Source organism: Cajanus cajan, chromosome 11, assembly GCF_000230855.2.
Source record: "Cajanus cajan strain Asha chromosome 11, NIPB_CcT2T_4, whole genome shotgun sequence".
NCBI lineage: Eukaryota > Viridiplantae > Streptophyta > Magnoliopsida > Fabales > Fabaceae > Cajanus > Cajanus cajan.
The window spans coordinates 44264105-44287254 of NC_138527.1; the positions used below are offsets into that span (position 1 = coordinate 44264105).

General features: G+C 28.2%; 3 protein-coding genes and 1 non-coding gene across 4 annotated transcripts; all 4 read left to right on the forward strand.

Annotated features, from left to right (window-relative positions):
* Positions 1 to 1440: 1440 nt before the first annotated feature.
* LOC109810952 (RING-H2 finger protein ATL20) lies at positions 1441 to 4152 on the forward strand. Its single transcript, XM_020374567.3, has 2 exons — positions 1441 to 2256; positions 3597 to 4152. The coding sequence occupies exons 1-2, from the start codon at positions 1539 to 1541 to the stop codon at positions 4064 to 4066; spliced, it is 1188 nt and encodes a 395-aa protein (XP_020230156.1). The 5' UTR covers positions 1441 to 1538; the 3' UTR covers positions 4067 to 4152.
* A 1766-nt stretch (positions 4153 to 5918) lies between these two features.
* On the forward strand, positions 5919 to 5991 carry TRNAA-CGC (transfer RNA alanine (anticodon CGC)). The gene has a single exon. It is a non-coding gene; the product is annotated as a tRNA-Ala (tRNA).
* A 7202-nt stretch (positions 5992 to 13193) lies between these two features.
* On the forward strand, positions 13194 to 18293 carry LOC109810861 (UDP-glucose 4-epimerase GEPI48). Its single transcript, XM_020374441.3, has 9 exons — positions 13194 to 13609; positions 14301 to 14350; positions 14519 to 14654; positions 15580 to 15681; positions 15953 to 16180; positions 16518 to 16596; positions 16717 to 16799; positions 17389 to 17480; positions 17837 to 18293. The coding sequence occupies exons 1-9, from the start codon at positions 13304 to 13306 to the stop codon at positions 17928 to 17930; spliced, it is 1170 nt and encodes a 389-aa protein (XP_020230030.1). The 5' UTR covers positions 13194 to 13303; the 3' UTR covers positions 17931 to 18293.
* Positions 18294 to 21000: 2707 nt separating this feature from the next.
* On the forward strand, positions 21001 to 22936 carry LOC109810913 (small ribosomal subunit protein uS11). Its single transcript, XM_020374520.3, has 6 exons — positions 21001 to 21162; positions 21261 to 21380; positions 21460 to 21505; positions 21940 to 22025; positions 22263 to 22392; positions 22637 to 22936. The coding sequence occupies exons 1-6, from the start codon at positions 21160 to 21162 to the stop codon at positions 22702 to 22704; spliced, it is 453 nt and encodes a 150-aa protein (XP_020230109.1). The 5' UTR covers positions 21001 to 21159; the 3' UTR covers positions 22705 to 22936.
* The last annotated feature ends 214 nt before the right edge of the window (positions 22937 to 23150 follow it).

The window sequence follows — 23150 nt, forward strand, 5'->3', positions numbered from 1 at the left end:
TTTTTTTTAAGTTCAATAAATAATACTCCTTTAATTTTTCTTATAAGACTCATAAAAACTTGGATTCTTTTCATAATATGTACACAAAAATTTAAGATAAATTTTTTGATAAAGATAAGAAAGATTACAAATATGATTGCGATTGAATCTAAGATAAGTTTAAAGTTATAAATTAAATTAACTATTTTTTTTTTCAATTTTTTGCAGAGTTTAACTTTATTTTGCATGAAAAATATTTTGAGAATCTCAGTTTGAGTTTTCACTTACATAGTCGGTAAAAACTGAAGCAATAAATATATTAATCGTGAGAGAGATTAAAATAATTAAAATAAATAAAATATTTATATAAAAAAAATTATGTTTCATTAATGTCAAGAGGTAATTTTAAGTAAAAATCTTACAAATAGTGAATTAAAATGTAAATAAATCTTAACTAACTTATGAATAAAAAATCTCCATTAACTTTATTTCATTTAATGTTACTATTTGTTTAAACTTAAAAAAATGTTTTTAAACAAGTGCTTTTAAAAAAAATTAATTCTTTAAAAAAGAGATAGGAGTTACTTAGAAAAAATTAAAAAAAATTAGACAAAAACATAATAAAATAAAAAAGTATATATTTTATTTTTTAAAAAAGTACTTTTATAAGAAAAAAAACTCAAACAAATAGACCCTATATCAAAAAGATATTTCATTTAATTAAGATCTTATTTTCATTGATATTTTTTATATCAAGTTTTAATGAATGATAATATAAATTTTTTTAATTGAAATTACCAAAATTAAATAACCTTAACTAATTTTCTTAATTAATACATAAATTCGATAATTTAGCGTATAAGCAAATACAAAGATAATATAAATTTAGGTTCAAATCATGGTACTATCCGTGTAATTCTGATAAATAAAAAAGTACAAATTTAGAACAAATTTAATGAGATTAACTATGAATTAAATAGTTAATTGGGTCTAAAGAAACTGTTAAGGTGTAGTTGACTCACATATATAATTTACTATCATTTATTCATTATAATATTATTATTTAAAAGCTTCATTTATTGGAATTGTTTTCTATTAGTATTTTTTTTATACAATAAAAACAGTCCTGCTTTAAATTTTGTTGAGACACATAATAATAGCAACGTTATACTTATTTCCTCTATAGTTAAAATTTATTAATTAGACAGTTGACTTGTATTATTCTCAGGACGATTCTGATTAAGTGCCCCCTCTGGCTGGTTTTGGAATCACGTTGGGGAAGGTGGTTTCAAATTCCATTTGTATTAATTATTGGGGAGAAAAAAGGGTACAGATGATCACATCATGTAGCATTGTTGAGAGGAGACAAAACAAAAGGTTTCTTAAGCGGCATGTTTTGGTGAAGTCAATTGCTGGATAGGACTGTTTGCCAAATTGCCAATTAAAGCCTTTAATTCGTTTTTCATTTATTTCACTCTAGCTTCTAAAGCAATGCAAGACAAAAAATATCTCACCGCCATTTATAACCTTAACCTCATTCACATTAGCTACCTCACACAATGGCAACCTTGGCGCAATTGTGTCTACTGTTGATTCTGTTTGTTGTTCCTCTGAGAGGAGAATCAAGCTGCGACACCGTATCATGCGGCGCAATCGATATAGAATTTCCTTTTGGTCTGAATAAAAGCGAAAGCCGTGGATGTAGGCGTGGCTACCCGAGATTCGAAGTGTGGTGCGACAAGCGTAACCGAACGCTGCTGAGAGTGGCAGGTTCGGGGGATTTGGTGGTGAAGAGCATAAACTACGAGGCGCAAACGGTTAAGGTTAACGACCCCGAAGGTTGTCTCCCCAAACGTTTCTTGCAGAACCTCAGTCTCTCCCTGCACCCACCTTTCACGTTCGACGCAACACTTTACGACCTAACCTTCCTTCGATGCCCTTCCAATTCCACCGTAACAAAGGTGCACCCGCTCCCACCCATTTCCTGCCTGCGGGACTCCGACTCCGACTCGGTCATATTCTCGTGGTGGCCTCTCAGTGACACGTCACCCTGGCGCGATGAGTGTGAGGTGATATCCTCGGCTTTCGTGCCCATTGCGAATCCGGAGGCAACGGCGTCGCTTTTGGTGGCAGATCTTAACGACGACGTTGCGTTGAAGTGGCACGTACCGGCGTGTGGGGATTGTGCGGGCCGTGGCGAGCTTTGCGGCTTCACCGGAGACACCAGTCTTCAAGTTGGATGCTTCCCTGCTGCTACTACTCCTCAGAAAACCCAAGGTGTGTAATGTAATTATGTCTTCCCATTTTTACTTTTGCTTTCAACACCAACGTGTTCGTGTTACTATCATAATATATTATTTAATGTTTTTTTTTTTTTTTTTTATTTATATATAAATTACTATCATACTTAAAAAAATGTGCACCCTATTCAGCATTTGTTGGTGCAAGTACAAAAATAAGAAACGATCAATTTATTTTAATTAGTCTTTTCTAGAAAAAGACAGGTAGACTATAAGAGCAACATAATAGAAAAATATTCAGCTCATTAGAAGGAATCCTTCTATTACGAATAACTGTAAATACCTATATATTAATTATTAAATTTAAATAATTATCTTACATCATGAAGCATTTTAGCGAGTCATGAAAGAGAGCTTCTTGTTAAAAAAATTATATAATTTATTTTTTATATATTATATTTATTTATAAATTAAATTTTAATATTTTTAAAATAAATTATTAATAATTAAAAATAATTTTTCATTATAATGTATATTATTTATCTTAAATCTAAAATATAATTTATAAGTTTAAAAATATTTATTTATACAAATTTTAAATATATGATTTATTTTTATAAATAATTTATTATAAATTTTAATTATATATAATAAACAATGAATCTATGTAATGTAAATACTAAAATACTAAATAGGATTTCATTTAAGTCTTTGAATTGACTAATTTGCTAATAAATTAATATTTATCCTATATAATACATATATAAATATTTTATTATGGTTAAATTATAAGATGAAAATATATATAACTCAAATAGATGTAATATAAAGATGGTTTAAATATATTTTTAGTATGGGTAAAATAAGCAAGTTTTGATTTTAACTTATGTAAAAATATTTCTTTATTTTTCATCCTTCTAAATTTTGTAAACATTGTTTTTGATCCATATAAGATGAATAAAATTTGGTTTTCACAACTTTTTAAAAAAAAATTAATTTCATCCCACTAAAATTTAAAATCATTAATTTTTATCCTTAATGATTCTTTTAAAATGATCATTATTTTTAAGATATATAAATAACACCTATTTTAAAGATTTATAAAAGATTATAGAGGTATCAGATGATAATGAAGTATCACATGTTATTATAGGTACCACTTGTGATAGTCACTTGATTTTCTAACGAATACATAAATAGTTAAAAAAAAAATACATAATAGTAGAAATTAAAAATGTAATTTTGAATTTTTAAGAAAAAAAAACAAAGAAAAAATATTATATGATCAAAATTAAAACTTATTTTGCAGAGACTAAACATATCCAAGCCCATAAAAATTGATTTCTCACATTGGTTTAACCTACACAATCCATGCAGGACTTTCAAGAAGTGCCAAATATGGCTTAACGATAGGAGTGGGAATACCTGGACTGCTGTGTTTAACTGGGCTTTGCTGCTTTATGTGCAGTAAATTTGACGTGTACGCACATCGCCACCGGGCTGGGCCCAGCAACGAGCTTCCGAGCTCGATTACTACCTTCCCACCTCTGTCGTTCACAATGGGCCTGAATGGGCCAGAAATTGAAAAACTCCCCAAAACTTTAATTGGTGACAGTGGGCGGTTACCGAATTCGAACGATAACACGTGCCCAATATGCCTGTCAGAATACGAGCCCAAGGAGACACTGAGAACCATACCCGAATGCAACCATTACTTTCATGCACACTGCATAGATGAGTGGCTCAAGATGAACGCCACGTGTCCCTTATGCAGGAATTCACCCGATCCATCTTCTACTGTTACCCCTTCTTCTTCATCTTTATCAATTTATTCCCCTTTGCCATAGATAATCAGTGAACACAAGTGTTGTCAAGCGTTGGTGTCTCTTCTGTAATATACATTTTTTTTTATAAATGTTTTACTACTTCTATATGTGGCTCTTCACCCATTTTTCAATGTCAGGCGACATCATCATTCGAATCAAGAGTGGCGTACATAAAATGCAATGAAACATTAATTTATATGAAAAAAAAATTGCACTGAGACATTGAAACACGATGTTGGAAATAGTAAAAAAAGAATAATCATCAAAAGTTTGAAGTAACAAAATAAACAAAAGAAATAAATTTAGATTATAAAAAATATATTATGCAAAATAGAGTCAATATGTTTTTAATTCTTAAAAAATATGATGTCATGTTTTGTTTTCTAACTTTTTAATATATGTCATGTACAAGACTAAAAGGACAATATTTGTAGTACAAACATCTAACTCATTTTCATAAATTAGAGGGGAAAAAATTACTCAATTTGTAAGGTTTAAAATCATATATAATCATTAAAATTTAAAAAAAAAAACAAAACAAAACAAAAAACTAAACATTTAAAATGACAAATAATGAAAGTATTAAAATATTAAAAGTTAATCTTGCTAAAAAGGGCAAATGCCTTGTTGTCAATGTTGTGTTGGGTGTGATTGTCAGTCCTTCACTTTGACAACGAAGACACTTGTAAAAAAAATTGTGACGCTTCATACAAATACTGAATCTCTCTTGTCAACAAAATATATTTTGTAATAACTAGGATGATTAATAAAAATAAGGTGATTATCTCATAGCTTTTAAGTTTGAAAGTTATGTAAAAAAAAAATTATATCCATAAATAAAATCTGTTATAATAAAAAACATATATTATAAATAGGTATTTATAAATAACGACTACAAGTATTTTTTATACTTATATGGTAAAAAAAATGGATATAAATTTATATAATATTCGTATTTACAAGGACTCACTTATATTAAATTACAAAAATACCTCGTATATGTTAAAGCTAGAGGTGTTCTCATTGGTGAAGATACCAAAATCTTTTTGTGATTAAAATATATTGAATTAAAATATTTTGTAACAACTATGGTAAACAAAGGATAAGATGGTTATCCTACATAGACCCATGTTTGTGGGATAGTAATTATATCATTTGTCTCATATATTAGAAGGCAGTTTTTTTTTACCAAAGCCCGTCAACTACTGTAACCAACTCACTGCAATTTTTTGGGAGACCTCTTTCTTGGCAAATTCGTACCAGTCGAGTTTGACAGTACATTAGCTTCCCAGGTCTAAGCTTGAGCAAAGGAGTCAATCCGAATATTGTGATTTTTTGTTTTCTAATTTTTTAACATATAAAATTTTGTATAAATTCTATAAAAATTAATTTAAATTAATATAACAAAGTATCAAATAATTTTAAAGTTTTATAAAAATTTATATTGAAATAGACATTTATATAAATTAAATTAATAATAAATTATTTTAATATATATTAATATACATAACTATTTTATAATATAATAGAAGTCATATATTTAAATATAATATATATATATATATAAATTATTATAAAATTTAATTATGTATAATAAATATTTAGTGAGTTCACTTACTCTAGATATTAAAATAATAGTAAGAATGACAAAAATAAAAGATACTCTTATCAATACAATAGTAAAAAAAAGTAATAGTGAGAAATAAAAATACAAATAATCTAACTCAACTACACAATGGTCTAGAAAAGGAGAAAAATGATAATTAAAACAAAGTAATCAATAAGAAGTCACCTCCCTTCCTTAAGTTTGAATGATTTGATAAATATTTTATTGTACTGTGAAATTTACTATCTTATAATCAGTAAACAACATGGGGGTGTAGCTCATATGGTAGAGCGCTCGCTTCGCATGCGAGAGGCACGGGGTTCGATTCCCCGCACCTCCATTTATTATTTTTGATAGTCACAAAAGTAACCTAACTTTTAGTCTTTTAGATAGATTGGTTTGTTTACATTTTGATATGCAAGTTTGGAAATATTTTATTTTCGTCTTCAATCTATTTCAAAATTAATAAAATAGCTGAGTCATGAACCCTTAAAACTATCAAAGTTGTTTGACTAATAGAAGATAATTATTTCACATTGTGAAATCAAAATATTTACAATTTTTTTAGTCATTCATCCAATTTTCTTTGAATTTGTATAATATGCATCTTGGAATATGATCTAATTGTTTTATGTCATAAATTCAATCATTATATTCTCTTCATTATTTTTGGCCAATATTTATAAAACTATATAATATTTTATTTTCCCTAAGTTCGTGATTAAGATTGATGGACCACCTCTTATAACAACACTATAACATGTTTGAGATTAAATTAATAAGTTTTGAAAAACATGTTATGGATAAAAATAATAGGTTTTAAATTACTGAATTTTAAATAATTACATGTTATGGATAAATAATAACAATTGCATGGTTGGAAAAAAAATGTTTAGAGAACAGTCATATTATAAAAATATTTTGTTAAACAAGAGTATGTGATTAACATGGTAGATGGGAGGTTGAAGGAGCAAAACCATAAAAAAAAAATTGAAAATTTATCAAATCCAAACACCAATAGTATAGATATTTAACTATACTTAAATATAGTTAGAGATGTTAAATAAGTTCGATCAATTTAACTTAGTTTTTTATTAATTATTTATTTTGTCATACTGAATTAACTTATCTTATTTTATTTAAGTTTTACAAAAGTAAATTTATCTTAAATTTAAAATAAAAAAATATATATTTAAACTTATATAATACGCGTGATCTATTGTCCTAAGTCTTCCACTGACCACATCATGTCTCTTGTAACTCGAAAACCATGTACTTATTTCTAATTCAATTTGGAGTTTTTAGGCACTTCAAAATTCTGATGATCTTGTATTCTTATTCAGTTGCTGATATATACGTAGAGTCGTTTCCCAGCTTAATGATATAGTTCTTTCGTGACTCCAAAAAAAATAGCAGCATCTAGTCATCTCAGCATTTGAATATGAATCTTATAACAATTAACAAACAAAATTGCATTGTATATAAACAAGAGTACGTTGCATCTAAAGCCAATATTAATGGGTTGCCACCAAAAAGTGAAAGCGGTTCTACACTCAGTCAAAGGTAAATCAAGGTAGGTCCATCCACCCATAATAACACAAGATTGTAATCTAAATTATCTTCATGGTTTAATTATTAATCTTTTGAGTACTTTTGATGTTTCTTTTTCTTCCAATTTTTAATAATTTTTATACTTAAAAACCCTACAATTAAATTTTAAAAGAGTTTATGTTTTTAGATTTTACACCTTGTTTTTATGACAGCTTTAATTTATACTACCAAAAACTAAATATAAGAAGTAAATTTAAAAAGACTATAACAAACAAAAAAAAGTGGATAGATATGGAGACAAAAAATTAGTTAAACATATATTGATTGCCGCCTAATAAACATTGTTGATGTTGTTCTTATCTTTATCTTTAAGAGACGAGTCTTTCTTTGCGTTATCCAAATCCTTGACCGATCAACTACCACAACATAATTTATTGCCATCAGAAGGACACAACAAGAACTAAAGTATACTGCACTTTCCCAGAGATATGGATCGAATATTAGAAATTACACGAAAACCGATATTTGAACCCACTTTTGCTTTAAACTAACACAATAAAGAGCGCAATGAAATGTTTGACATGCTTTATATCAGTGTTGCGTAACACTAACACGTAGTTCTCATAAAAAAGCAGAGTTCCTTAGTTAAATGCTATCCTTGAAATGTTCTGGACTGTATTATGTAGATAAGTGACTAATGAATCACAAGTTTGCGAATAGCAAATTTGCAATTATTGATTCTTCTAGTCTTAATATGGTAGGTCCAGAGATAATTGAAATGCTTAATTATTCATTTGTACAATAATTCAAGTTTGTCAAGACTTATGACCTCACCTATTATTTCATTTTCCTCGCAATACAAGGACACATATTTATCTTTTATAATATGATATTTTAGCATTCATGTCGGTGGATTAGGTGTTCACGAAACTCTCACTCTCACCTTGGTCAAAGCCAGACCTTTGTTTTCTAAGAAAAATGTATTAATAAAGAAAACATTAGATGAATTTTGTCTAAAATCACTTTCTTAATTATAACATTATAATGCATTCATTTTTAAGATTTTGGAAAGGGGGCAAGCAAAAAGGTACATGCATGATGATGAATTTGGGTTCCCTGTCGGTCACGTTAAATTTTGATGCAATGATTGTTTAGATGATTCCATGCTTTGTTTAATTTTTGATTCCTTATGATTTTGTTTTGGTTGAATGAGCCATTAGTCAGTGCTTGCATTCACCATGTTCCTTCCTTGTACAGACACGGTGGCATAAGTGCCCCACTCTCCTTAATGGGCTCCTTAGTATTGTTTTCCTTCCCTTCTAGGTAATTTTAAAAGTTGATGTGTGCATAAATTAAGAAATAAAGTCTAATTTATATTTATTTCCATAAAAGAAATTCATATTCTCACGTGGTTGTATTAGTGCATAAAATAGTTTTATTAAATGTTTATGAAAAAACATTTTATACTTATATTATATATAAATTATTTTTAACAAATATAAATAACATTTTTTTTATTTTAGTAGAATTAATATTATGTTTTTTGTAATATATTGTTGATTATTTTTTGTTATTTAATTATAATGTACTGTAGATGCATAAAATAATTAAAATTTAAAGTTAAAAAAAGTTATTAATAAAAAATTAATTAATATTGTTTTTAATTTTTTCGTTATTAAGCAGATCATAGAGGGTTGGTAATTAATATTATGTTATACTTAAAAATAATAGTAAAAATTAATAATTTTTCTTTATTATAACAGTTTTTCATTATTTTTAATTTGCAACATTATTATAACAGTTAGTGGAGGTAGGTAAAGTAAAAGGGATTAGAGGAATGAGAAGGAGACAGTTGCCTAAATCCTTATTATGATTGAAGACTGTTATAAGGACAGCGAATGGGGTATCATGGAAGGTACTAGGTACTTCTTAGTGATCAAAATTAAACTAACTCAAACAGAAAACTGTAAGTTAATTTACAAAATCGATAACCTACTGAAAATTACAAGTTAAAAATTTTGATTTGATTTTTAAATTTTTAAAATCATGTAACTTAGTTTGATTTTTTAAATTAAAATGTTAAATAAAACTTCCCTTATTTGTAATTTTTTTAAATGTGTAATATATATATATATATAATTAATGCATAACATAAAATATTTTTTTTAAAATATATACATTATAATATTTAAAATTTATTTTATAAAATTATAAACTACTAAATTAAATTTTAAAATGAAAAATTATGAATTATTTATGTTTGAGATAATCTTTTAAGTGACAAATTATATATATGAAAAAAAAATGTAATATGATAACTAACATTATATTAAATAAATATTTCTTAAAAAATTAATAAAATAAAAACTAATGTTAAATATATTAAGTAATTGCAATATTTAGTATTTGTATATTTTTTATTTTTAATAAACAATCTTAAGAAAATAACATGATATTACATATTTTTATTAATTTATAAATAATATATTTTAAAAATCAAAAATATTAATTTAATTTAATTTTAATTTCTTAATTCATTCAAATCAAATTATATTTAATTTTTTTTGTTAAGCTTAGGTGACTTGTAAGGCAAAAATTCAAATCAAACACCCCTATCTATTCTCTTTCGTGTTCTCTTTGATAAAAATAAGATAAATTTTTTTATTTTTTAGATATAATTATTATTATTCTTCAATTGAAATTAAAGATTTATTTTACATTAACTTTAACAACATATTATTGAAGTAAATTTTTATTTTTGATTAAAAAATAACACTAATCATATCTAAAAAATTTTATTTAAATGTTTTTCATAAAAATGTCTATATTCATTTCAAACTTACCTCAATATTTATTAAATGGCTTCTGTGACTTTTTTATAAATGTAGGTATTTATAAATAATTATATATATTTATTAATTTATTATTTTACTAAAAAAATTATAAAATGTTACAAATTAAATTAAATTTACATTTGATGATAATTTTATTAAAATATGATTAATAATTGATATTTATTTTAAAATTTATATTTGATATTTTTTTTTGAAACATTAAAAATAATATAAAATATAAGATAAAATATAAATATTTAAATAATTTTATTTAATAGATATCTACAAATATGAATAATACTATGTCCCATTTATAAACGACAAAAAAAATATTAATTACACTGAGAGGTGGTTGATTTATATATAATAATAATAATAATAATAATAATAATAATAATAAACTTATTAATTTGTTCAACCATTACATTAACCTATAAAATGTTTTACGTTTGATTAATATAACGATATTAACAAATATAGTGTATAAAATTTAATTAAAAACTATTTCCTAGATTATGTTTAAAATTAATAAATAATTTTAGAATATATTTAGATGAAGAATTTAAATAAAATAATTTATTTTTAAAAAATTTCAAATATTTTATGAATTAAATTTTTATAATTTTTTTAAAATAATAAAATTTTAAATCCTCTTGAAAAATAAAAATAATTTTTTATATATTTTTTTATATTTCACCTACATATTTTTTATTTATTTCTCTTATCTCTTAATCATTGAATATTAAAATATTATCTTTAAAAAATAATAAATATTGAAAAATACATAGATGACGTATCTAATGTGTGCTTGCGGAAGTTACTTACCTGGAAGTCACGAGAATAGAAAGTTAGATGACTTAAAATTTGGGCGGTGAAAGGATATTGCTTATTTTGTTTGGTTAAAAACGTGTTCACTCACGCAACATCCTTCTTTCTTTTCTTTCAATTCTTTGCACAAATTAAATCAATTCTAAACAAAATAAATAAATGTCCTTTCCTAGCAACTTTAACAACTTTAATTTTCTTCTTTTAAATATTGTTTGAACAATGAACAAAGATTATCAAATTCAATATGCCTATCAAATCATCATAATTTTCAGAAAAGAAAAAGAAAAAAAAACTTGTCACCGGCCAAATCTACTCACGATAATTTTGTTCAAATTTTGATCGTATTTATTGAACACCACTTGAACTACTAAAAAAATAAGAAGGTTTGGGAAACACCACGCGTAACGAGTCTTAAAAATGCACAAAAAGTATATATTATAAAAATGATAGATTGAGATAACATCGTGAATTTGTTTGGCACAAATCTCAAATTTAATTGGACTAATAATGTCTTCTTTCCAACAATCCAGAAAATTCCAATGTGATATAAACATAAAATAAATATAATAAATACTTCTACACACTATGACCTTTCCTGAGATTCTGGGAACTTCTCCACTTTGACTCTTTAGGTCGGTTTCTTATAAGTCTTGTCCTTATCAATTCGTCAAAGATTTCTTCAAAATAAAATAAAATAATATATATATATAACAATTTTCGTAAATGTATCGTTACTTTAATTTTTAAAAATAAAATAAAATTAATATTCAATCTGAAAATATTATTTTATTAATAAAATATAAAATAATGTGATATCAAAAAATTAATTTTAAAAGGAAATGATAATTTTTAACTAAAAATTATTAATAATAAATATTATTAAAAAAGTATAAAAATATTATTTTTATATTTATTTAAATTCTTAAATATTTTTCCATTAATTTAAAAGTTCACTGAAACTTTTAAATGATTAATATGTTAAACATGAGTAAGTGATATGTTGTTGCAAATTTTGATTTAGATGTAGATGATGTTAAAGTTGTGACAAACCATAACCTATAATTTAATGATATAATAATCGGTGAAGATGATATACATGTTGCAAAAGTTAATGAAAATACTTTTTAATGTGCATGACATGTTATGTTTTGCAATTTCATGAAAAAATATTAATTATGTGTCGGTGAAATGTTCTTTATTGGTGAATTTTTTTTAATTATTTAGTTAAAATAATTCTTATAAAATCAATTTATTCACATAATTTAAATTTGTAATTGTCTTTAGATATTATTATTATTTTTATTGAAATCACATTATTCAATAATTATGTAACACGTGGCTTGAAATATAAAGATATTAGAGATATCGTATAAAGTGAATGAAAATAATTTCAAATAAGTAAGAAATTTAGAATTAAAGGAAGATAATGTTATCCTTTTAAAAAATAATTTTAATATAAACAAAATGCACATAAAATACTACCAAAAAAAGATACTACTAGCATTTTTTAATCTTAATTATCCTGTAAATCTTTTTCTATCCACGTAAATTAACATAATCATATTCTAACGTTTTCATGTCATTTACTTGTTTAAAGATACAACTTTGCAAAAAAACAACACCCAAAAATTATAAAAGTAAAAATTATGTGAATACTTTACGGTAAGTTTATTTACTAAGTAATTTTTAAAAAAACACTATCAAACAAAGAACATTTAGCTTGCAATTAATATTTTTTTTCAAAAAATAATAAAACATAGCATATCACGGCACATTGAAAAACATACTTCTTAATATTTACTACATTTATATCGATTTATATATCATCTTCACCAATTATTATAACATTTATATGCAAATCATTAATTATCACAATTTAAACATCATCCACATCTAAATTAAAATCTATCATAACATATCACTTTCACCTATTTAATCTATAAATAACAAACATAATAAATAATTTAATTATAAAGGAAATGAAGACTCAAATAAAAACACTTTTCGATCAATAAATTATTATGCATTTATTTTTCTTATGTGCTTTTAATCTATAGCTATAGAAGAAGAATAGACGATTGAGGTAATACTTAAACAAAAAGGTGAATATTAGGAGAGTTAAAGAGAGATGTCACATTTGGAAGTTGCAACCGAGGTGATTAAGATGAATTAAGAAATGTAAACCAAAGAAGAGCAAGATTGATTGAAGCAGTCCCTGCATTAATTTGAAGAAAGCAATGAGTAAGGGAGAAAAAAGAAGAAGAGAGGTTTAAAAAAGTGCTTGGGAGTGATGTCGACATGATTAACACTGGAAATCCACGTGGCTGATCTGTTGTTCCCTCCATAAATATTCGCATAAAACCATTCCTTCCAATTCCCATTCCCATTCGGAGCACACAACTTTGGGAACGTGTCACACAATTCTCGCCTTCTACGAATATGGCATCGCGCGTCAGCATTAACAACATCGCCTCCTCCGCACCGTATATTAATTCCCCTCATTTTCGGCCACCCCCTAATATTCCCAACTCTTCACTGCAAAACGCTGCGCATAAGCTCATGCTCCACAAAACCGTCCTTGTTACCGGCGGAGCCGGTTACATCGGTACCCACACCGTTCTTCAGCTTTTGCTCGGAGGCTTCAGAACCGTCGTCGTCGACAACCTCGACAATTCCTCCGAGCTTGCCATCCGCAGAGTCAGGGAGCTCGCCGGTGAATTTGGGAATAACCTCTCCTTTCACAAGGTGCTCCTTCTGTTGCCTCTTTCGTCCAATTTCGATTCCTTCCCTGCCTTTTTCGTATTCCTCCATTATTTTGCTTCGTGGCTTTTGCTTTTTCTGGATTCATCATTTTCTGGATTTAGGTTTAGATTTTTAATTCGTTCCTGTCAGATTTGTGGAATTTTGGGATTACGGTGACCGGTTAATTAAATTTTACGTGTGTGTTTTACCGTAATCTGATTTGGTGATATGTCGGTTTCGAATTCACCAGAAATTTTCATGATGTACTTGTTAGATTTGGTACTTTTGTTAGGTCCAATTCGGTAATGTTCTAGAGTGTTCTAGTGGTCTCGGTGATGTCTAATTTGTTTCACAATTTTTTTAAACTCAAATTTATATGATTTTTAACTCGTGTGTCCTGGTTTTTAACTCAATTTAGATGATTTATTTTGCGTTGATAATACAGTAAATTGTTTATCTGCTTGGTTGCCGACTATGGTTATGATGTTCACATCACTGCTGATTTTGTATGTGCCTTTTCGAATCTACTGTCATGTCTTCTTTACAAATATTCTTGGCAATAGCAACCATAGATGCCAATTGCTTAATTTTATATCTTGTTGTTTAAGTGAAGTGGAGAATATTTTTAATTAGTTTATTATGGATTTATTTATGGTGATGACCGACGCTTTTTGTTATATTTTTTCTACTGCAGGTGGACCTACGGGACAGAGATGCACTAGAGCAAATTTTTGGTTCGACACAGTAAGGATTACGGCAGAAGCTGCTTTCTTTCTTTTTTGATGCTAAGTAGAGTATGACGGAAGTTTCCGTGATAATAATAAAAAAGATTCATCTGTCGGTGCTTCATGTTCTCTTTGTGCATAATTCATCTTTTCACCTTTTTCCTCACCTCTTTTTCCTTTCTTGCAGGTTTGATGCTGTCATTCACTTTGCTGGACTGAAAGCAGTAGGAGAAAGTGTGCAAAAACCTTTACTATACTACAATAATAACTTGACTGGGACAATCACTCTATTGGAAGTCATGGCTGCCCATGGCTGCAAGAAGGTAAAATCCTTCTTGTTTATTAGTCTTGTATGACAGATCTTAACTGCACTGAAAGAATATCATTAATATTTTCAAACTTGTATGGCACCTGTGACATCTTTTACTTGTTTTTATTTTTTTATAGAGGTCCTTCTTATTGATCAGATACAAATACAACACGTCTATCATTATTTAAATTGATTAAAGTTAGTTCTAACCTCACTTGGGATGAGGTGTCTAAGAAGGTTAGGAAGTTTAAGTATTCTTTAGTGAATCAAAACATTTTGAAGTAAGATATAAAAACTTGGTCGTAGAATGACAGTGTTCCAGAATAGGTAAGAAATAAAAGTGTTTTAAGACCACATAAGAAGGGATAGAACGATGAATGATTGATAAGATGAAAGTGTGACCACATAAGAAAGGATATGATATAGATTGATTGCATATGAGGAGATATTGATGTGACACGTATTGTCAATTGAGGACAAAATAACTAAAAATCGGTTAAAGTGATTTGGACATGTTCTAAAAAGGTTCCCGAGGCATGGTAAAGAAGAGTAGATCACATGGTTTTTAGCCTCGTGAAATGGAGTGGGGATTAAGGACATTGGAGGGAATTATTAAAAAGGCACTCATGGTAATTAATATCCCTGAAAATTAGTATTTTAGTTGAGGTCAGTGGGATCATGTGATCCATATAGTAAAACATCACCAAGTGGTTCTTGTTGTAAGTGAAGTTGTTGACGTCAACAGCCATGGAAGAATATTTTTTTACTAACATATTCATTTAGTTGTGTTAGTGGGAAAGTATTTAGCCTGTAGGATATCATTGTTTATTTACAAATCAACACCTTGAAGAGACTTGTGAGGTTGATTATGCATTTTATTGCGTTGATGCTGCATTCTGCTTATTTCACTGATTTTGTGTTTATTTGAATGATTTCAGCTTGTGTTCTCGTCTTCAGCTACTGTATATGGTTGGCCAAAGGAGGTTCCATGCACAGAAGAGTTCCCTCTGTCAGCAATGAACCCATATGGACGAACCAAGGTATGACTAGGAATGTTTTAGAAGGTGAAACTTGGTTTTGATTTCATTTCTGTGTGTTCGCGCACTGATTTTGGGGTTTTGTACAAATTCTTGTTTATTATTTTGTAATGTTATTATGTTCATTAAGGAAAATCCCTTATCCTCCAAATTCCGTGTAATTTTCTTCTGTCTTTAACAGTATTCTCCTTTTATAAAGAAAAAAACTTGAATCTTGTATCAATTATTTTCTAGGAACCTTTCATTGATATCTGATAAGATGTTTGTCTTTCAGCTTATCATTGAGGAAATTTGTCGTGATGTCCACAGTGCAGAGTCAGATTGGAAAATAATATTATTAAGATACTTCAACCCAGTTGGTGCACACCCTAGTGGTTATATCGGGGAGGATCCTCGTGGAATTCCTAATAATCTCATGCCATTTGTTCAGCAAGTAGCAGTTGGCAGACGGCCTGCACTGACAGTTTTTGGAAATGATTATAATACAACTGATGGCACCGGGGTATGCTCTGAGTTTAACTTGTCCAGTGAAAATTATTCTTGCAAAAGAAAATTGCATGTTGTATTCAATCTTATCCTGTCCAATGTTTCCTTTGGTTTGGAATATTTTTGTTCTTTGCCAGTTTAGGGTTTAGTTCTTTACCAGTTACACTTCATATAAGATGTAGACATGTTTAAATTAGACATCCCCTTTTGAATTCCCCTGAAAATTTCTGCTCAAGCAGTCAAGTAAACTACTTTCCCTTTAGGATATTTTCTGTTGAGTGCATGCTTTTCATAGATCTACTTTTGATGTCTTCACCAAGGATCTTACTGGATGTTTCTTAACATTTTATCAGGTTCGGGATTACATTCATGTAGTTGATTTAGCAGATGGACACATTGCTGCATTGCTTAAACTAGATGAACCTAATATAGGTATTATTCCAAAATTTTCTTTATCTTCTAAGTTCAAATATTTAACTCGTTCTGGTGAATTCTGAAGTGTGACTATGTATGTGTAGAATTTTATTCAATTTTCATGGTGTGTGCTTACAGGTTGTGAGGTTTATAACCTGGGAACAGGAAAGGGAACATCAGTTCTGGAGATGGTTAGATCTTTTGAAAAGGCATCCGGAAAGGTAATAGAATAATGTTTCTTGTTGTGGTCTTGTATCTGTCAAGTGTCAACACATTTCTTGCCGTCAACTTCAGTATCATTTTTTGAAGCATTTGTTGTCCACATTCTGTTTTTCTCCCTTCTCGGCGATGAGACTTTTTAAATTTTGCTGAGAATGTACTCAATGTAGTGCTTCATTTGCTTCCCCAAAGTAGTTATGCGCTGTGTGCTCTCACAGTTTGGTTTAGCATGCTTGGGACCTAAGATATACTTTGATCTATATTGGTTGCTTTAACTTTTAGTTGCGGATATGAAGCTTCTCGAAGTTAAATTGGTTTACCTCAGTTACCACTTTTGCTGCATGGAGTGCTAAATTGGCAAAAAATGTTCTAAAATTCAAATAATTTCCCTGACATTGTTTATATATATATATATATATATATATATATATATTATTTTTTTTAATTTTTATCACAGCTTATATTTAGTTTTATTTCATGTTTAGTTTGTTTATATTCCTAAAATCTAGTACATCTTGGACCAAGTAATTTTTATTTGTATTTGGCAATTCTTCGCATGAATAATTAATTCTTAACTGTTTATTTGTGTAGAAAATTCCACTTGTAATGGCTGGCCGTAGACCTGGTGATGCTGAAATAGTTTATGCATCGACAAAGAAAGCGGAAAGAGAGCTTAAATGGAAGTAAGTGTTAATTAGGTTTCAAATGGATAGGTTCCTGACATTTAACTGATCTTTAAGGTTTTGCTTTCTAATTTCTTGTCTGGAATGGACACCATTATGTTGATATTTTTTCTCCTATTAATGAATATCCTGGCCAGATATTAAATGCATATTTTTTTGTAATATATATTTCCATGTACGTCTGTCTCTTTAAATTTGCAAGTATTATAGTATGAAACATTTTCATTTTATCGATTAAATACTGGCGAGGTTTTGTGTAATGAAATACTTTCATGCACTTTTGCCTAATAAAACATTTTTCACGCACTTCTTTCCCTAATATTTATTTTTTTCTTAAAATTTATCTTACGTTGCAGGGCAAAATATGGCATTGATGAGATGTGCCGTGATCAATGGAATTGGGCTAGCAAAAACCCTTATGGCTATGGAGATCAGGAATCCACCGACTAACTATTAAATTAAATACACTATACAATGCTCTCTTTGGGGTTCTTTCTGAACTCTGCTACACCTAGGTCTTGTGAATTTAGTTTCCCCAAAAGTCTTTAGAGATTTTCAGGTGACGAAGTACTTGTATTATTATGATTTATAGTTACATGGTAAATAAGTAGTGGTTTACTATACTGTAATTTAATTTAAAGGTTCTCTAGGTTCCTTGTTATAGGTTATTGGTTATTAGATTCGGATTCTCTCATGTTTCTCATGAGCAGCGTCCTGTTTTGTAAATCTTAAAGCACATGTTTGTTTAAAGTGTGACTAACATGTATTCTTACCTCATTATTCAGATTATAATTTAATTGTTAGCTTTAGCAATATATAGCATTATATGAAACTCTGAATTAATTATCTCCCGTTTCAATTTGACAATACGCCCAACAATCCAAAAAAATTATTGTTATAATCTCCAAATCTAATTAAAATATAACAGGAAAAAAAGAAGTTGATCAATTCATTTATATAAGGAGTATTCCTATCATATTCTACTATTCTTACCAGCGTGAGACTGGACTGACATTTTAAGGGAGAACATCATTCATACAAAGACAAAGGTTGTGAGCTTTATTGGAGGTTCATATTCCTATCATGCACGATTCCAGATTGAGTAGGAGATGAATATGCGATCTGCAAAATGAGTAGTGATGTGACAGCACAGCACAGCACTTAGTCATTCTAAATTGTGATGAACTTACAGCAGAACCAAAAGCGTAAGAACCAAAAACAACAGAAAGGGTGCTGAGGATAAGAGTAGGTGGTATTGTAGATGCTTCCTTTTGCCCATTTCACTGGAAGTCAACGCCAAGCAGAGGAGTTGCACTACCTTTGGTGTTCATCACACCAGACACTTTGCAGTGTTATAACATGGTCGGTTTATCTATCAACCACTTCTCTTAGGCCCCATTTTCATTAAGATGGTTAATATCAATATATTGTGTTCGTAGAAGGTTGAGGCCAGTATTATTTTCCAGTATAAAAGTCTGAACTACGACTCATTTTACGAATAAAAGTATGAGTCACGTTTGTTAATTGAAGTAATTAGTTATTACTTCCAAAATCCAATCAATTAAAAGTGAGTTAAACATACGATTTAATCGTTATAAATATCTCAGATTCTCAATTTATTCTTCATTTTATACATGTAATGCGATGTATTATTATTATTATTATTTTCTTTTTGTAAATTAATGTAATGCATGAATAATTTTTTTAAATAGAGTTTGAATTTAAAATTATACGTATATTACTTTAACTCTTTTGTGTTATTAACTAGATTTTCATATACAAAGACTAAATTAAAAATATATTACATGAATTGAGACCAAATTTAGGATGTGTCATCATAAATTTGCACAAAAGGTTAAAAAATTTACTAATAAGTCGTTAATTTAAGTAGAATTAGACCCATTTTTTCAGCTAAAAACATAGATTTGAAAATTGTTGATGAATAATAAAAATAATGAATACTTCACCGATATAACATGGTTAAAAAAAGAAAGAAAGTTCTAATGCCTCCTATTATTGTTCTACATGGTTAATTATATGAATCATGCAATATCATTTTTTTAAAACATATAAAATATATTTTTATATTTTAATATTATTATTTTTTAAGTGGCTAACTAATTGTATTATTTACAAATAAAAAATACATCAATGTTTTTTATTTAATTTTGAATTGCATATTAATGGTGAGTTAACCTTAATTAAAAAAAATTATAGGAACAATTTATAAGGTTCATGTTTTATACATTTTTTTTTTGATAAATACACTTTCCATCCTTTTTTTAAAAACTTTTAAAATGTCATTCTAATTAATTTATTTTTTAACTTTTTAAAATTAATCTTTCCTTCTTTTTCTTCTCTCCAATCAAACTTTTCTTAATTATATATATATATATATATATATATATATATATATATATATATATATATTATTCTAGATTCTTTCTCTCACAATCAAGATAATTATATCCTATTTTTGTATATTTTAAATTCCATCTTTTATTTTCAATTTTGTTGTTCTTTAAATCATAATTTTTCATTCAACAGTAATTTTTTTCCTACATTCAATATAAGATACAAATTAATGTTAAATTACATTTTTTATATATGATTTTTAATTTTTTTTAATATCACTTATGCATAACAAGAAAAACTAGTTGGTCAAATTTTTTTTTTTGCAAGTTATGTACATTGGAAATGTAAAGAATGGACAACACAAGATAGAGATATTTCGTTGAATTTAATTTTTTTTTCATATTTCCGGTAAAAACTTCCTAGAAGTTTATTTTAGTAATTTGAAAAAATGTTTTTAGAATAATAAAATTAATGTTTTGGAAAATATTTTTTTGGATATTAAATTTAATAGTATTTTTTGAAAGTGTGAAAGAGGAGAAAATACTTGGAGAAAAATTCGTATTTGACTTGGTAATTTTGACATTGTCGAGAAAATTATAAATGTTTACAATGCTTTCATACATAAGTTTTATAGTTTGGGTGTGTGATAACTAAAAGAGAAAAAGAAAAGAGTAACAATGTGAAGATTAAAAAGAAAAATATAAAGAAAATAATATAAAAATTAAAAATTATTAAAATAGGTGGAGGTAGGAGGAAAGTAAAGGGAATAACAAAAACAAAAAGATATATATAAAAATTAAAAGGAAAGGGAATCAAATATTTAAAGAGAAAGAAAAAAAATTGGAAAATTCAACGCTAGAAGTATAAAAATAAAATAAAAAATAAAAAATAAAAAATTAATTTTTTTAAGAATTTTGCTTTTTTAAGAAAGGAAAAAGAGTATATATATATATATATATATACATATAAAAGATAATATATATATCATGAGCTAGTTTATAATTAAAAAAATTTAGCTGACCAAAATTAAACATTCATAAAATTACATGAATTTTTATAAAAAAGATTTAAAGCTATAAAAAAATCCCTTATGTTTTTATTGCTTGAGGTCCAAAAATCCAAGTCCAATAGTGTAACTTAAAATAAAAAATGTTGACGGACAATCTTGTAAATTCCTGTTCTTCCCTTTCCAAAACCCTAATCCCGCTTAGGTATAAAAGGGAAAGAACCCACTTTCTTCGATTCTCCAGTTTACGGGAGCAGCTCCGAAACACCGAAGGTTCATCCAATCCCCGAATCCGAATCTCTTCAACGCTCAGCAACAATGGTACGTGGATCCTAAAATCAATCTCATACACTTCTCCCTTTTTCAATTGACAATGCACAATTTGATTCTGATAGGGTTTTGTGTTTGTTGTTGTGCAGTCGAAGAGAAAGGTTAGAGAGCCAAAGGAGGAGAACGTGACTCTTGGTCCAGCTGTCAGAGACGGTGAACATGTCTTCGGTGTCGCTCGCATTTTTGCCTCCTTCAACGATACCTTCATTGTCAGTATATGCATCTCTTCAATTTCTTAGTTTCATTTATCAATTGCTCAAATTTTGTTTTTGGTTTTTATGATTGCAGCACGTCACTGATTTGTCTGGGAGGGAAACGCTTGTTCGTATCACTGGTATGAAAATTTTTGGTTATTATTTAGCTGCTATCATGTTTCCACTTTCTAGTAGGTTTTCACGTCTTTACAATGGTGATATTGCAATAGCCCCTACTTAATTTCAGTGGATCTAAAGAGTAAATATATGTTTTTTAATGATCCCCGTTAGCTTTTCTTGTTAATTTTATGTGAAATTCTCATGTTGGCACATGGTACTTAGGTATACCCATGACCCGCGATGGAGGGAGCTTAGTAATTAGGCCTGTTCTTTTGTAAAATTTTCTTTTGCTTTATCTTAATGACTTTCGAGTTTTTCAATTCAGAGGCTGGGGTCAAATTGTGTATTGTCAATCTAATATTATATGCCTTTTAATAAATTTTTGTTGTCTTTGGTTTTTAGTAGATGTAGGAAAACTTCAGTGATTTCCTTCTGTGTTTACTTATAACTTCAGGTGGAATGAAGGTTAAAGCTGACAGAGATGAATCATCTCCTTATGCTGCTATGCTTGCAGCACAGGATGTTGCTGCCAGATGCAAGGTCAGCAGGCTTCTCCTTAACATACTTATTTTTTCTAATACCTTGTTAACTCATGGGATTATCATGTTGCATTCTTCTATATGGTTTGATAGAATTCAATTTTATCCTCTTGGTAGTTCGCCAATATCACTAGTCACTTGTTTGGGTTAGCCATTTCAATGAATTTGTTCTGGAAATTGCTGTAGTAAGTTAGGATGTTATAACATTAATGCAGTGTGTCAAATTATTTTGGGGCAGGAGTTGGGCATAACTGCTCTTCATATCAAGCTCCGTGCCACTGGTGGAAACAAGACAAAGACACCTGGTCCTGGTGCTCAATCAGCTCTTCGAGCTCTTGCTCGTTCAGGAATGAAAATTGGTCGCATAGGTATTTGCCTTTTTAAGAAAACCATAGTTCACTTTACATGCTCTTACCCAAATGACTTGTCCTTTTTTGTGTGTTGTGTATAAATCTCTTATAGGTTTGCTAATTTGGTTTGACATATTAAATTCTGTGTTTATTCTCAAGTGTTTTTTTTTCCTACTTTCATTGTGTTTCCCAGTTTAGTTATCTGATTGATTTAATTGTATTGCATTTGTTTTTAAATGCTAATTAATCTTGTATTTTCCAGAGGATGTGACTCCCATTCCTTCGGATAGCACACGTAGAAAGAGTGGTAGGAGGGGTAGAAGGCTTTAAACTTCTTATGGTATATGGCTGGAGTTGCTGTGTTTTACTCTCCACGCCAAACAGAATTGTGGCATTTTGAAATTTTGTTAGGTTATTTATCAGAATTTCTATTGTATTTCTTGTGGTATTGAACTAAATTTTAGTTAAGTACATTTTGGCATTTTGATAGTTCTGCATTTGCTTCGTGGCTTGCATAGGTGCTAATCATCAACTTGATAAAATGTGCGTAGATTTGGTTTCATTATAGTTTTTTGTAGTTCGAATCTTCCTCACTATTATCTACGTTGAAGTATGGAAATGAAAATGTATGGAAAATTAAATTTTTTTTCCATGAAGTATTTCTATAAATTTGTATATTTTTGAAATTTATTTCCAGAATGTATTAGATGCATTTCAAGATTGACCTTGAGATGGATTGGAACTATTTTTTTTAAATATACCATCCCTACCACTAA